This window comes from Palaemon carinicauda, chromosome 39 (assembly GCF_036898095.1).
Source record: "Palaemon carinicauda isolate YSFRI2023 chromosome 39, ASM3689809v2, whole genome shotgun sequence".
Lineage (NCBI taxonomy): Eukaryota > Metazoa > Arthropoda > Malacostraca > Decapoda > Palaemonidae > Palaemon > Palaemon carinicauda.
The window spans coordinates 23,526,967-23,541,983 of record NC_090763.1 but is presented as its reverse complement, the minus strand read 5'-3'; the positions used below and the strand labels follow the sequence as shown (position 1 = coordinate 23,541,983).

General features: G+C 47.7%; 1 protein-coding gene across 9 annotated transcripts in view; it reads left to right on the top strand.

Annotated features, from left to right (window-relative positions):
- The window catches only part of LOC137631079 (ionotropic receptor 21a-like), a 190,573-nt gene that overhangs the window by 59,459 nt on the left and 116,097 nt on the right, over positions 1–15,017 (top strand). For all 9 annotated transcript variants that reach the window (XR_011041846.1, XR_011041847.1, XR_011041848.1 and 6 more), the window contains 2 exons: positions 11,270–11,410; positions 11,803–11,957. Coding sequence is in view for 6 of the 9 variants with exons in the window: in XM_068362700.1 (XP_068218801.1) it covers positions 11,270–11,410; positions 11,803–11,957 (296 nt within the window). In the remaining 3 variants the exon portion in view is untranslated. The remainder of the gene's footprint in view (positions 1–11,269; positions 11,411–11,802; positions 11,958–15,017) is intronic.

The window sequence follows — 15,017 nt, the reverse complement described above, 5'->3', positions numbered from 1 at the left end:
TGTTCATGTTACCCTGCATAAACCGTGACTGCTAAAAGCAACACATTCTAGGGAAAACCAAGGGGCTATGACGGAGCTCAAAGGTATGGTGGTGAGTCGGATCCGTTCAGGAACTGGGATGTCTCCCGCTACAGCCCCAGGCGTATCGAAGTAACCTCCTTCGATAAAAACAACGCATAGAGATTTGCCTTACATGTTCCATATATAGATGGTACCATAAATCTGGATGGCATAGACGTCCTCCCTCTGGGGGACCTAGATTTTACTCCCAGGTACTAGAATTCCCATTCAACGGATTCGTTCGATTGAAAGAGATTGCCTTGGTTAGGTTAGACAAGGTACCGAAGGTAACGGTATTATTTCCTAAAGGGCAGGCCCGATCTGTCTGGACCAGGATGTTGTCAGTCTGGGGGGTACGATAATTCCAAGATCTGCCCTTCCAATTCGACCTACACGTTTGATGGTCTGATCGGGTTAGTTGTGGGAAATACGTTCTGTCTGAGGCCTCTATCAGACAGGAATCGATAGTCGGTTACCCACTCGTCATCACAGCCTTCCTCTGATTCGACGTCTATGCATCCGAATCCCCCTCATCAGGTGGTCTACCTCACTGATTCCCCAGGTACACAGCCCAACCCCGTTGGGATGTTTTACCTGCATACAGCCCTAGATCCGAACCCTCAGGCTTCTTTCGTGGACACCAGAGAGGAAGCTACAGGAGTAGAAGACAGTCTCGCCATCGAGACAGACCTAGGAAAAAGGGGGCTCGGAGAAGGAAAGGACCTAGATTCACTCCCTCACAACGTGGTGGTCCCGGTAGGGGGTAGACTTTACCACTTTCGAGACCATTGGACCTTCGGTCTGTGGGCTCATAGCATAATCTCTAAAGGTTTGAGGTGAAAATGGCCACAAGGTCCTCCTCCTCCACCAGTGACCTTCTCCCAGAAATTCACTCCCATCCTGAAAGAGTACACCACAGGGTTACTCAAGAAGAAGCAATCAAACGGGATCGATCACTGAAGTTCCAAAGCCGCCTGTTCACAATTCTGAAGAAAGGCTTGTCGGCATTGAGAGTGGACCTGGACTTGTCAAGCTAAACTCTTACATTCTCTGCGACAAGTTCCGGATGTTGACTATCTCTCAGGTACGGACCTTACTTCCCCGTGGGACCGTCACCACCTCTGTCGATCTTACCGACGACTATTATCTTGCGCCTATAGCTCGAAACTTCTCTTCTTATCTGGGTTTCCGCCTAAGCAGGAAAGCCTTTGTGTTCAAGACATGCCCTTCGGCCTCAACATTGATCCCAGGATATTCACGAAACTGGGAGAGAGAGTGTTAGAACAACTCAGGAACCAAGAGATACAGATCATTGCTTATCTGGCCGGTTGGCTCATTTGGGCCCGGCCGGCCATAGAAGGCAACAGAGCTACGAAGGAATTACTTCGATTTCTCGACAACCTGTGATTTCGGGTCAATCTCCAAAAATCTCGCCTGCGACCATCAGGCCACTTAGAATGGTTAGCCATTCAGTGGGACCTTTCGAAGCACACGTTGTCTCTCCCTTCCAAAAGGTAAGAGGAATAGTTTCCAAGATCAAGAATTTTCTCAAACACAAACAGGTCTCCAAAGAGCCTTAGAAAGTATCCTCGGCCTTTTCCAATTCACTTCAGTAACAGATCTCCTAATAAAAGTTAAACTTAAAGACATCAATCGAGTTTGGAGAAAGAGAGCTACAGTACCTATAAGAGACAAGGTCTCGAAGATCCCCTCTGTCTTGAAAATGAGACTACGCCCATGGTCCGAACCGAAGAACCTCTCCAAATCGGTTCCTCTACAATTCCCACCTCCACAAGTGACATTCCATATAGCCGCGTCTCTAAGTGGATGGGGGGGATTACTCCGAACATCAGATGTTTCAGGTTCTTGGTCACTCGCCATGAAACAGTCCCATATCAATGTTCTCAAAGCCATGGCAGTGTTCTTGACCCTGAAGAGAGACTCTCCTCCGAGGTCGACCCACATCAGAGTAGTGTCAGACAGCACAGACGCAGTACACTACGTCAACAGGGGAGGATCCAAGTCACCCAATCTGAATCAGATCCTGGTCACTATCTTCGCCTGGGCAACAGAAAAGAACTGGTTCCTGTCAGCACCTCACCTAGCGGGAGGCCAGAATGTGAGAGCGGACTCACTATCCAGGACGAATCCACGGGAGTCAGAATGGTCTTTAGACATAATTTCATTCCGGTGGATACTCAGGCTCGTTCCAGGCCTCCAGGTAGATCTATTCGCAACTCAGATGAATCACAAACTTCCTTGTTATGTGACCCCAACCCTGGACCCTCGGGCTTATGCCATGGACACATTACCCCGGGATTGGAACCATTAGAAGAAGATTTCCCTATCTCCCCCAGGGAATCTTCTAAAAACTTTTACACAAACTACACAAGAACAGTTGGTTTCCTCTCCTCCTCGAGCTGAAACTCAGTCCCATCCGGATCCCGTTCCTCAAACTGACCCGAGTAATCCAAACTCACTGTGTCAGATTACTCAAGGATAGCCAAAACTCTAACTTTGTGGACTACAGGAAGTTGGCAGCTCGTAGAGACGCGAACATTGAACCGGAAAACGATCTCTTCATCGAATGGGACAAAAGGGACTCGACAATTCGCCAATATGATTCGGCCGTTAACAACTAGCAGATCCCCTAAGAGTTCAGACCATACTCGTATGTCCCCGCATTTAGCCATCTCTTTCTTGAGGTTCCTATTTGACAAAGGCCTAACAGTTAGCACTTTAACCACCATCAAGTCAGCTTTGAAGAAGATCTTCCTTGTTGGGTTCAACATTAACCTAGCTGATTCCTATTTCTCATCAATCCCAAAAACATGTGCTAGGCTTCAACCTTCGGTTCGGCCACAAAAGGACTCTTGGTCTCTGAACGGTGTTCTCAAACTTGCGATGGACACGGACAATGAATCCTGCTCTTATATCACTCTTCTTAGGAAGACTATTTCTAACGGCTATGGCCTCAGGTGATGGAACATCAGAACTAGCAGCTCTCTCACGAAACCCGGAAAACATAGATTTCCTCCCTTCAGCCGAAGTACTCCTTTTCCAGACAAAGCTTTCCTAGCTAAAATATGAGGATCCGCAAAATAGGTGCTCCCCTCGGAAGGTTATTCTTCATCCCCAGGATTTTTCTCCGTGTACAGTCACACTCTCAAGGCCCTTTTTAGCTAGAACTGCCACCTGCTCGTCTGGCCCCTTGGTTATCAGGGAACAAGGAGGTACTATTTCCATTCACGGTATCAGGCAACAAATCCTCTACTTCATTAAACATACTAATCCGGAATCATTACCCCAGGCTCATGATATACGGACAGTAGATGCCTCCAACAATGACTTCCAGAACAGGGACTTTGATGATGTTAAAAAAAAAATATACGGGTTGGAAATCCCCTATGGTTGTCAAACGCCAATATCTAAAGATCTTACAGGCCCTTAAATACCCGACGATGGCAGAGGGGAGCCTTATCCCTCCCCATTAATCTCCTCTTCTTCCTTTCTTCCATCTCTTCTCTTCTCCCTCCTACCCGCCACTCACACCACGTCGCCGCTCTCCTGGGTAGTTCGTTAGCCCTATGATATTTGCCATGTTTAATTCCTATGGTTTAACTGTTATTGTAGTTACCGTTCCTTTAATGTTTAGATATACTTAGACATGTAAGGTTTGAGGCCTGTTGCGATTCGACACTCAGTTGGTTCCTTGTCGTCATAATTATTCAACCTTACGTTTCCTATGTCATTTGGCTGGTTGGTAATTGGACGATTACTTACTTTTTTTCAATATTAAACTTACCCGGTGATCATATAGCTGTCAGCTCTGCTGCCCGACAGAAAAACCTAAGGACGAAATACGCCAGCGATCGCTATACAGGTGGGGGTGTACATCAACAGCGCCCTCTGTCGAGCAGGTACTCAAGTACTCCATGTCAACACAGAACCAATTTTCTCTCTGTCGTGCCACCGGCAAGACCTACTAAATACGCTGTTGCTTTCTGGATTGATTTTCACGTTATTTGGTGAAGTATTCATTTCTGGTTATTAGCTATCGCTGTGCAGAAGTTATCTTCAATACTTCCTTGCATTCTTTTATTGGATTTTGGATTATTTGTTGACGACTTGGATAGATTTTGAATTCCCTCCTTTGACTTTCAAGATGTCTGACCCTTCTCAAGTCCCCAAGTACAGGAAGTGTAGCGCTAGGGACTGTTCAAGGCGTCTTCCGAAGGCCTCTATCGATCCGCACACCGTTTGTTCCAATTGTAGGGGTAAAGCCTGTCAATTGGAAGATCGATGTGAGGAATGCGTTGGGCTTTCGGAATTCGATTTTCAAGAATTCCTGAAATATGCACGTAGGCTAGAGAAGGATAGGATCAGGAGGAGTTCGTCTCGCTCAGTTGATTTTTCCTCTCCCCATGCCCCACAACCTATTCCTTCCCCTGTAGTGGTTGCTCCTGACCCCCCTGCTAGCTCTCATCAACCTTCGATGGCAGATATGATGCGTGCCATCCAGGCTCTGGGTGAGAGAGTCGAGTCATTGGCGAATGACCGCAATCAACTCATGGCTGACGTCAGGGAGTTGAAAGGTAAAAGTGCAGTGGGAAGTGAAGTGAGTGTTAGTGCAGTGAAAAGTGTCAGTGTTACGCATGAGGGTGCGTCTGTTCGTGCCTGTCGTCCTCCCAGTCCGGGACCTCTTGCAAGCTCCCAAGCCCAGGGAAGAAGCAATGTCGTACGACCAAAGGGTTCGACAGGCTTTAATCAGCGGACAGACGTTCCCTCCGTGGTTTCGGACGTATCTTGCCTAGATCGTCCCACCCACAAGAAGACGAGTGAGCCCGTTCATTCCTCGTCTGCGTAAGAGGTTTCTCGCCAGAAACGATGGACCAAGGTCTCACGGCCTCTTAAACGCAAGGTCCCTTCCGAGCTAGTCCAACGGCCCAGGTGTAGCCACTGGGTCAGTTCGGACTCGCTGCAGTCCTCCGACGACTGCACGCCTCCTAAGAGAGGCAAAGTGGTACCGCAACAGGCATTAACTCCGTCTGTTGCCGCACCAGCTGCTGTAGACCCTAAGTGGTCTTTGCTACAGTCTATGCAGACTCAGTTAGCTTCCTTTATGCAGGAGTATCATGCGGAGAAGGTTGACGCTGCACCCGTTAGCCTACAACCAACCACGGTTGTGCGCCCAGCAGACGCTGAGGCTGCCTGCTCCCACACTCCAGCTGTGAGAGCTCCACCACCCATGCGCAGTCGACCCTGCCAGACGCTTGTTGACGTTCACCGACGCACGGAACCCTCCGTTGACGTTCGTGTGCTACCACAACAACAGGAGGGTGGAGTTCAGTTGCCGTGTTTTGACGCGGTGCGTCAGCCTCCGCAACCCACGGTGGTCTCCGCTATCCGTCCACAGTCAGGAGTAGACGCTTTGCGTCCCCACTCAGCTATGGTTGTTGCCAGTTCTCAGACTGACCAACAGTTCCATGACGTTGGGTCCAGTGCAGCCACGCATGCACCCGTGCTGCCGGACTCAGCCATCCAGCTTTTACCCACTCCTTTGCCGCTTCCTCCTCAACATTCAGACGATGGCCTCTCTGATGGTGACGAAGCTGCACATCTTGACGACCAACACTCGGACATCGACGAACCCAAGACCACGCCTCCCTCCTTAGACTTTAGGAAAGTGCTTGCGCTGTTCAAGGATTTATATCCGGATCAGTTTGTGTCTGCAGCACCACGCTCGCCTCCCTCTGAGTTCGCTTTAGGCATGCAGTCAGCAGCTCCTGCCTTTACGAAACTCGTACTCGCTCGCTCGTCCAAGAGAGCTTTAAGGGTACTGGGAGAGTGGTTGCAGTCCAAAAAGCAACTTGGGAAGACAACCTTCATGTTTCCCCCGGTCAAGCTTGCTTCCAGATCTAGCGTCTGGTATGCCACGGGAGAAGTTCTCGGCTTGGGAGTTCCTGCCTCTGCCCAGGGCGACTTCTCAAGTCTGGTAGACTCTTCCCGCAGGCTGGCTATGAGACGCTCCAAGATTTGCTGGTCTCCTTCGGATATGGACCATCTTATGAAAGGAGTTTTCCGTGCATTCGAAGTCTTTAACTTCTTGGACTGGTGTTTGGGAGCGTTGAGCAGGAAGACCTCCCCTTCTGACAAGGAAACTTCCATGCTCATTATGTCCTGCATGGACAAAGCCATACGGGATGGTTCTAGTGAGCTTGCGGCTTCTTTCGTGTCCGGGGTCCTCAAGAAGCGGGATCACCTTTGCTCCTTCTTGTCAGCTGGAGTCACCCCATGTCAAAAGTCGGAACTTATGTTTGCTCCGCTCTCGAAGTGTCTCTTCCCTGAAGAGTTGATCAAGGAGATTACCGCCTCCTTGATCCAGAAAGACACTCATGACCTGGTGGCGTCATCCGCACGCAAAGCCACCCCTTTGCCCTCCGTGCCTAGACCCAGGATGGACACTCCAGCGTCAAGGTTCATTCCGCCCTTTCGTGGCAGAGCCTCCAGCAGAGGAGGTGCTCGTGCCGGAAGTCAACGTGGGAGCAAGAAGAAGGGTTCCAAGTCCTCTAGAGGCAGAGTCTGACTGCCACCTTCTTCAGACAGCAGTGGGAGCCAGGCTCAAGAACTACTGGCAGGCCTGGGAGAACAGGGGCGCAGACGCACAGTCTGTGAAGTTACTCAGAGAGGGGTACAGGATTCCATTCTTGCGCAAGCCCCCTCTAGCAACAACTCCCATCGACCTCTCTCCCAGGTACAGAGAGGAGGACAAGAGACTAGCTTTACAGCAAGAGGTGTCTCTCTTACTGCAAAAGGGAGCGGTAGTCATAGTCCGGGACCATCAATCCCCGGGCTTCTACAACCGTCTCTTCTTAGTGGCGAAGAAGACAGGAGGGTGGAGACCGGTGCTAGACGTCAGTGCTCTGAATGTCTTTGTCACAAAGCAGACGTTCACCATGGAAACGACAAAGTCGGTTCTAGCATCGGTCAGGAAGGAAGACTGGATGGTCTCTTTAGACCTAAAGGACGCGTACTTTCACGTCCCCATCCACCCAGATTCCCAACCTTTTCTAAGGTTTGTTTTCGGGAAGGTTGTTTACCAGTTCCAAGCCCTGTGCTTTGGCCTAAGCACGGCACCTCTTGTCTTTACCAAACTGATGAGGAATATTGCCAAATTCCTGCATTTAGCAAACATCAGAGCCTCCCTCTATTTGGACGACTGGCTTTTAAGAGCTGCGTCAAGTCGTCGCTGTCTGGAGAATCTAAAGTGGACTCTAGATCTGACCAAGGAATTGGGTCTCCTGGTCAATTTGGAAAAGTCCCAACTCGTCCCATCCCAATCTATAGTATACCTAGGCATGGAGATTCAGAGTCAAGCTTTTCGGGCTTTTCCGTCGGCCCCCAGAATCAGTCAAGCCCAAGAATGCATCCAGAACATGCTGAAGAAGGACCGATGTTCAGTCAGACAGTGGATGAGTCTGATAGGGACGCTTTCATCACTGGACCAGTTCATCGCGTTAGGGAGACTCCACCTCCGACCTCTTCAATTTCACCTAGCTGTTCACTGGAGAAAGGACAAGACGCTAGAAGCGGTCTCGGTTCCTATTTCCGAGAAGATGAAGTCTTCACTGACTTGGTGGAAGAACAACATTCTCCTCAGGGAGGGTGTGCCACTGGCTGTTCAGACCCCCGACCACCTTCTCTTCTCGGACGCATCGGACACGGGCTGGGGTGCGACATTGGACGGTCGGGAATGCTCGGGCACGTGGAATACGGATCAAAGAACGTTGCACATCAACTGCAAGGAGCTACTGGCAGTTCATCTGGCCTTGAGAAGCTTCAAGTCCCTCCTTCTAGGCAAGGTGGTGGAGGTGAACTCCGACAACACCACAGCCTTGGCGTACATCTCCAAGCAAGGAGGGACTCATTCGATGACGTTGTACGAGATCGCAAGGGACCTCCTCATCTGGTCAAGAGATCTAAACATATCCCTAGTAACGAGCTTCATTCAAGGCGACATGAATGTCATGGCAGATCGCCTCAGCCGGAAGGGTCAAATCATCCCAACAGAGTGGACCCTTCACAAGAATGTATGCAACAGACTATGGGCCTTGTGGGGTCAGCCTACCATAGATCTGTTCGCAACCTCGATGACCAAGAGGCTCCCAATTTATTGCTCACCGATTCCGGACCCAGCAGCAGTTCACATAGATGCCTTTCTTCTGGATTGGTCCCATCTAGACCTTTATGCGTTCCCCCCGTTCAAGATTGTCAACAGAGTACTGCAGAAGTTCGCCTCTCACGAAGGGACAAGGTTGACGTTGGTTGCTCCCCTCTGGCCCGCGAGAGAATGGTTCACCGAGGTACTGCAATGGCTAGTAGACGTTCCCAGAACACTTCCTCTAAGAGTGGACCTTCTGCGTCAGCCGCATGTGAAGAAGGTACACCCAAGCCTCCACGCTCTTCGTCTGACTGCCTTCAGACTATCGAAAGACTCTCGAGAGCTAGAGGCTTTTCGAAGGAGGCAGCCAGAGCGATTGCTAGAGCAAGGAGGACATCCACTCTCAAAGTCTACCAGTCGAAGTGGGAAGTCTTCCGAAGCTGGTGCAAGTCGAAATCAGTATCCTCAACCAGTACCTCTGTAACTCAGATAGCTGACTTCCTTTTATACCTAAGGAAGGAAAGATCTCTTTCAGCTCCCACGATCAAGGGTTACAGAAGCATGTTGGCAGCAGTCTTCCGTCACAGAGGCTTAGATCTTTCCAACAACAAAGATCTACAGGACCTCCTTAAGTCTTTTGAGACCTCGAAGGAGCGTAGGTTGGCCACACCAGGTTGGAACTTAGACGTGGTACTAAGATTCCTTATGTCAGCAAGGTTCGAACCACTTCAATCAGCCTCTTTTAAAGATCTTACTTTGAAGACTCTTTTCCTCGTCTGCTTAGCAACAGCTAAAAGAGTCAGTGAGATACACGCCTTCAGCAGGAACATTGGATTTACATCTGAAACGGCTACATGTTCCTTACAGCTTGGTTTCTTAGCCAAAAACGAACTTCCTTCTCGTCCTTGGCCCAAATCGTTCGATATTCCAAGCCTTGCTAATTTGGTTGGAAATGAACAAGAAAGAGTACTATGCCCTGTAAGAGCTCTTAAGTACTATTTGAGACGTACTAAACCATTACGTGGACAGTCAGAAGCTTTATGGTGCGCCATTAAGAAACCTTCTTTACCTATGTCGAAGAATGCAGTTTCTTATTATATCAGACTTTTGATTCGAGAAGCTCATTCCCATCTGAATGAGGAGGACCATGCTTTGCTGAAGGTAAGGACACATGAAGTTAGAGCTGTCGCAACTTCAGTGGCCTTTAAACAAAACAGATCTCTGCAGAGTGTAATGGATGCAACCTATTGGAGAAGCAAGTCAGTGTTCGCATCATTTTACCTTAAAGATGTCCAGTCTCTTTACGAGAACTGCTACACCCTGGGACCATTCGTAGCAGCGAGTGCAGTAGTGGGTGAGGGCTCAACCACTACATTCCCCTAATCCCATAACCTTTTTAATCTTTCTCTTGAAATGCTTTTTATTGTTGTTTTTTGGGTTGTCCGGAAGGCTAAGAAGCCTTTCGCATCCTGGTTGATTTGGCAGGTGGTCAAATTCTTTCTTGAGAAGCGCCTAGATTAGAGGTTGTGATGAGGTCCTTTAGTATGGGTTGCAACCCTTCATACTTCAGCTCCTAGGAGTTGCTCAGCATCCTATGAGGATCGCGAGGCTCAGTAAGGAAGACGTACTTAAAAAGGCAGAGTAATTGTTCAAGTCGACTTCCTTACCAGGTACTTATTAATTTTATGTATGTTATTTTGAATAACTGCTAAAATGAAATACGAAATACTTAGCTCTTAATGTTAACATATATGCTGGTCTCCACCCACCCCCCTGGGTGTGAATCAGCTATATGATCACCGGGTAAGTTTAATATTGAAAAATGTTATTTTCATTAGTAAAATAAATTTTTGAATATACTTACCCGGTGATCATAAATTAAAGGACCCACCCTTCCTCCCCAATAGAGACCCAGTGGGCCGAGGAGAAAATTGGTTCTGTGTTGACATGGAGTACTTGAGTACCTGCTCGACAGATGGCGCTGTTGATGTACACCCCCACCTGTATAGCGATCGCTGGCGTATTTCGTCCTTAGGTTTTTCTGTCGGGCAGCAGAGCTGACAGCTATATGATCACCGGGTAAGTATATTCAAAAATTTATTTTACTAATGAAAATAACATATTATATCATATTATTGTTGTACATGGTGATTGTATTCTCCTCATAATGTTATTAATTTATTGGGCTTGGAAGGCATTCTCTGGTACATTTTCACCGGCCGTCACAGATCGACCCAGAAAAGGGATTTTGACGAAGGAAAAATCTATTTCTGGGGAGAAACCTGTGACACCCGGTGAAACCCTTCCCGGTTATTTTTGTACGGACCCACCCTTTCCTTACCAAGCCATATGTTCTTGCAGAAGGATGACCTGGTGAGCGCGAGTGGTAGGTGTCGGTAGGGTAACCCAACTGTATTCTCTAGGGCCTGTCACGGCCCTCCCCCTTTGATGAAGGGATTATCTAAATGGAAGACAGCCTGTGAATAGTGTTTTACAAACGCCCTTGTTAGATATACGACACCAACAAGGTGCTCGCGCGAGGGTTGTAACCTCTGCATTCCATGCTTTTAATTTTCTCTGGTATATTTGGAAGATTTATATCAGAAAAAGTACAAAGAAGGACTTTTTCACCGGGCGTCACAGGTCTCTCCCCAGAAATAGATTTTTCCTTCGTCAAAATCCCTTTATAACTTCCGCTTAAAAGCTTTTTAAAATTGGTTGAATCCTTCTAATTCAAGACTATAATTTTTCATGTACCTGTTAATTTAACTGTAAAGAACAAACTGGTTGTTATTTATGTGTTCTTACTATTCACATTAAATAAAACGTACTTCTCAGCCTGAAAGGGTTTTTGGATTGTATACAGTCCATTCCCTTCCCTCCAATTTAGTGCTCCATGGCTAATTATCTTTTTACCTGGGAAGGAAAAACTGACTGTATGATAAAAAGGAACTGTGATACTGTACAATATTTCTTTAACTGACAGTACAATTGCATAGACCAATCTGTAATTTTAAGAATACTATAGCAAAATGAATTCTACAACAGGAGCCCCGGGGTGACGTCACCAGAAGTTACTTCATCATGTGGGTGTGGTACAGTGTGTTGATTACTGTTGTCTACAGGTCATCTTTGACAGCATTCTTAACCATTCCCTTAGAGCAGCCTCCTATTAACACTCTTGAACAGGTAAAATTATAGTTTGTTTCACAAATACCATATTCTTTTAAAATGTTGACCAGATTAAAAGCTGAAAAAAATAAACTCCCGAGTTAGTAGTGGATAATGAAGAACCGCAAAAGTTGAACAGATTATGTGAAGAAGTCTGCAGTTGACTAAGTTTTGTTGTTTTCAGCATTAGCGTTTAAAAAAAGATGTAAATTTCATAGATCTAATCTTGATTTAAAACTACAAAAAAAAAATAAAATACACTTTCATTGTTTTATAGCCTACAATACAATTTAAGAGATACAGTAACCTATATTTTAAATGTTTTGGGGCTGAGAGTCATTTCAGTTTTATGAGAAGCATTTAGTCCATACATTAATCTATCTACTGTAAGCTGAGAGTTTTCCTTTCAGTTGGCGTCCTCCAAACTCCCAGCATGGGGCAGCACTGGCATTACCTTCAAAAAGCTGTTGCAGGCAAGTCCAGATCCAATGGTTCGAAGTCTTGCTGACCGTTACTACCCTGTCAGTGGTACCAAAGAAGGAATTGATCTCACAGCACAGAGGAAGTAAGGATAATTATAACAGTAAGATATTGATATTATAGAAGAAAAAAGATTATTTATGAGCATTCTATTACTTGCCTGGCATTTTACTTGTTTGTCTAGACATCTTTGCAAAAAAGAAATGTCCAGAAAGGATAATACTTCAATCCTGTAATGTGAAAGAATAAATAGAAAAAGATATTTTGAAAGGTAACCTGGCAAAGGAAGCAAGCTCATAATTTTCACCATTTTGACAAAGTGATGAAATGGAAATCATTGCATACCATTGTACTTTTGCTGTGTAAAGAAGCCTATTATAGACTAGCAACATCTGGTATTAATTTCATCTTGATCAGGTTTAAATTTTTTGAATTGCCTCTGGTTCAATCCTCCTGTAGAAATATACCATTTTTGCTTGCTTACTTAATGTCAACAACCTCGTAAATCAGAATCTCCTTTAAGGAGTTTTTGAGGCTCCAAAAAGATGGCATTCTTCCTTCATTAGATCATGCTATGCCTTTTTCAATATTAATCTTACCCGATGATCATGTAGCTGTCAACTCCGTTGCCCGACAGAAATCTACGGTCGGGATACGCCAGCGATCGCTATACAGGTGGGGGTGTACTCACCAGCGCCATCTGTGGTCAGGTACTCCAGTACTTCTTGTCAACAAGACCTCAATTTTTCCTCTGTCGTGCCACCGGCAAGACCTACATGGATACGCTGTTGATTTTGGAGTCTTTTGTTCACGATTTGGTGAAGTATTTGCTCTGAAATTTAGCCTTCGCTGTACAGGAAGCTTTAGCCTTAGCTTAGCAAGCTTTTGGTATTAATTTGATTCATTGGTTAACGATCTTTGCTTTACTTTGGAATTCCCCCTTTGACTACTTCTAAAATTCAAGATGTCTGACCATTCCCAAGTTCCTAAATACAGGCGATGTAGTGTTAGGACTTGTAATAGGCGTCTTCCGAAGGCCTCTGTTGATCCTCACACCGTATGTTCCAATTGTAGGGGAAAATCCTGTCAATTGGAAGATCGATGTGGGGAATGTGCTGGGCTTTCGGAATTCGATTTTAATGAATTCCTCAGATATACTCGTAGGTTAGAGAAGGAGAGAGATAGGAGGAGTTCTTCTCGCTGTTTGGATATTTCCTCTCCCCATGCCCCTCAACCTTTTCCTTCCCCTGTGGTGGTGACCCCCGAACCTGCTACGAGTGCTCAGCCTGCAATGGCTGATATGTTGCGTGCCATTCAGGCTCTCGGTGATAAGGTGGAGTCATTGGTTAGTGACCGCAATCAGCTCTTGGCAGATGTCAGAGAGCTGAAAGCGAAGAGTGCAGTGGGAAGTGTTAGTGCTAGTGCTGTGCATAGTGTCAGTGTCAGTGTTGCGCATGAGGATGCATCTGTGCGTGCCAGTCGTCCTCCCAGTCCGGGACCTCTTGCAAGCTCCCAAGCCCAGGGGAGAAGCAATGTCGAAGGACCAAAGGGTTCGGCAGGCCTTGATCGGCGCACAGATGTATCCTCAGTGGTTGCGGACGTATCTGCTAAGGATCGTCCCTTCCACTCCCAGACGAATGAGCCCTTACATTCCTCGTCTGTGGAAGAGGTTTCCAGGAGGAAACGGTGGACTAAGGTCTCACGACCGCTCAAGCGTAAAGTCCCTTCCGAGCTAGTCCAACGGCCCAGGTGTAGCCACTGGGTCAGTTCGGACTCGCCGCAGTCATCTGATGACTGCACACCTCCCAAGAGAGGTAGAGTGGTCCCTCAACAGGCCTCTGCTCCAACCACAGTAGACCCTAAGTGGTCCATGCTGCAGACTATGCAGTCTCAGCTTGCGGCTTTTATGCAGGAGTATCATGCAGAGAAGGTTAACACCCCTCCTCCTGTGAGAGCTCCTCCACCGTTGCGCAGTCCTCACTGCCAGACGCATGTTCGTGCTGCACCTTCTGCTTTCATGCGTGAGCTGCCGCATCGGGAGTTGCCGGGTTCCAGCACTATGCGGCATTCTCCTCAGCCTATGCAGCATGCTCTGCAGACCTTACAGCATGCTCCGCATACCATGCAGCATGAGCCGCATTCCATGCAGCATGAGCCTCATACCATGCAGCATGAGCCTCATCCCATGCAGCATGAGCCGCATACCATGCAGCATGAGCCTCATACCATGCAGCATGAGCCGCATCCCATGCAGCATGAGCCGCATGCCATGCAGCATGAGCCGCATGCCTTACAGCATGCTCTGCATACCACACCGCATGCTCCTCAGCCCACCGCAGACCCTCCCTCTCACCGGCCCTCTGCTTTTGTTGTTGCCAGCTCACAATCTGTCCAGCAGAGGCATGATGATGGATCCGCAGGTACGCATGCACCCGTTCTGCAGGATTCAGCCGTTCAGCTTGCTGCTCTGCCTTTGCCTCTTACAACTCACCTGTCGGGTGAGGAGGTTTCTGAGGATGAAGCTGCTCATCTAGATGATCTTCACTCTGATGTTGAAGGGCACAAGTCTTCGCCACCCTCCTTAGACTTTCGCAAAGTCCTTGCTTTGTTCAGAGAGTTGTACCCTGAACACTTTGTGTCTGCAACCCCTCGTTCTCCTCCCTCCGAGTTTGCTCTGGGCATGCAGACTACCGCGCCTGCCTTCACCAAGCTTGTTCTCGCCAGATCATCAAGGAGAGCTTTGAGGGTTATGGGGGATTGGTTGCAGTCCAAGAAGCAACTAGGAAGGACCTCTTTTGTGTTCCCTCCTCCCAGGCTGGCTTCTAAGTCGGGCGTCTGGTATGCCACGGGAGAGGAACCTGGCTTGGGGGTTCCTGCCTCTGCCCAGGCCGACTTCTCAAGTCTGGTTGACTCTCCCCGCAGGTCGGCTATGAGACGTTCGAAGATCTGCTGGTCCTTTTCAGATCTTGATCACTTGTTAAAGGGAGTCTTTCGTGCCTTCGAGATATTCAACTTCCTCGATTGGTGTCTGGGAGCCTTAAGCAGGAAGACTTCCCCTTCTGACAAGGACTCAGCCATGCTGATCATGTCCAGCATGGACAAGGCAATACGGGATGGGTCTGGCGAGCTTGCGGCTTCTTATGTA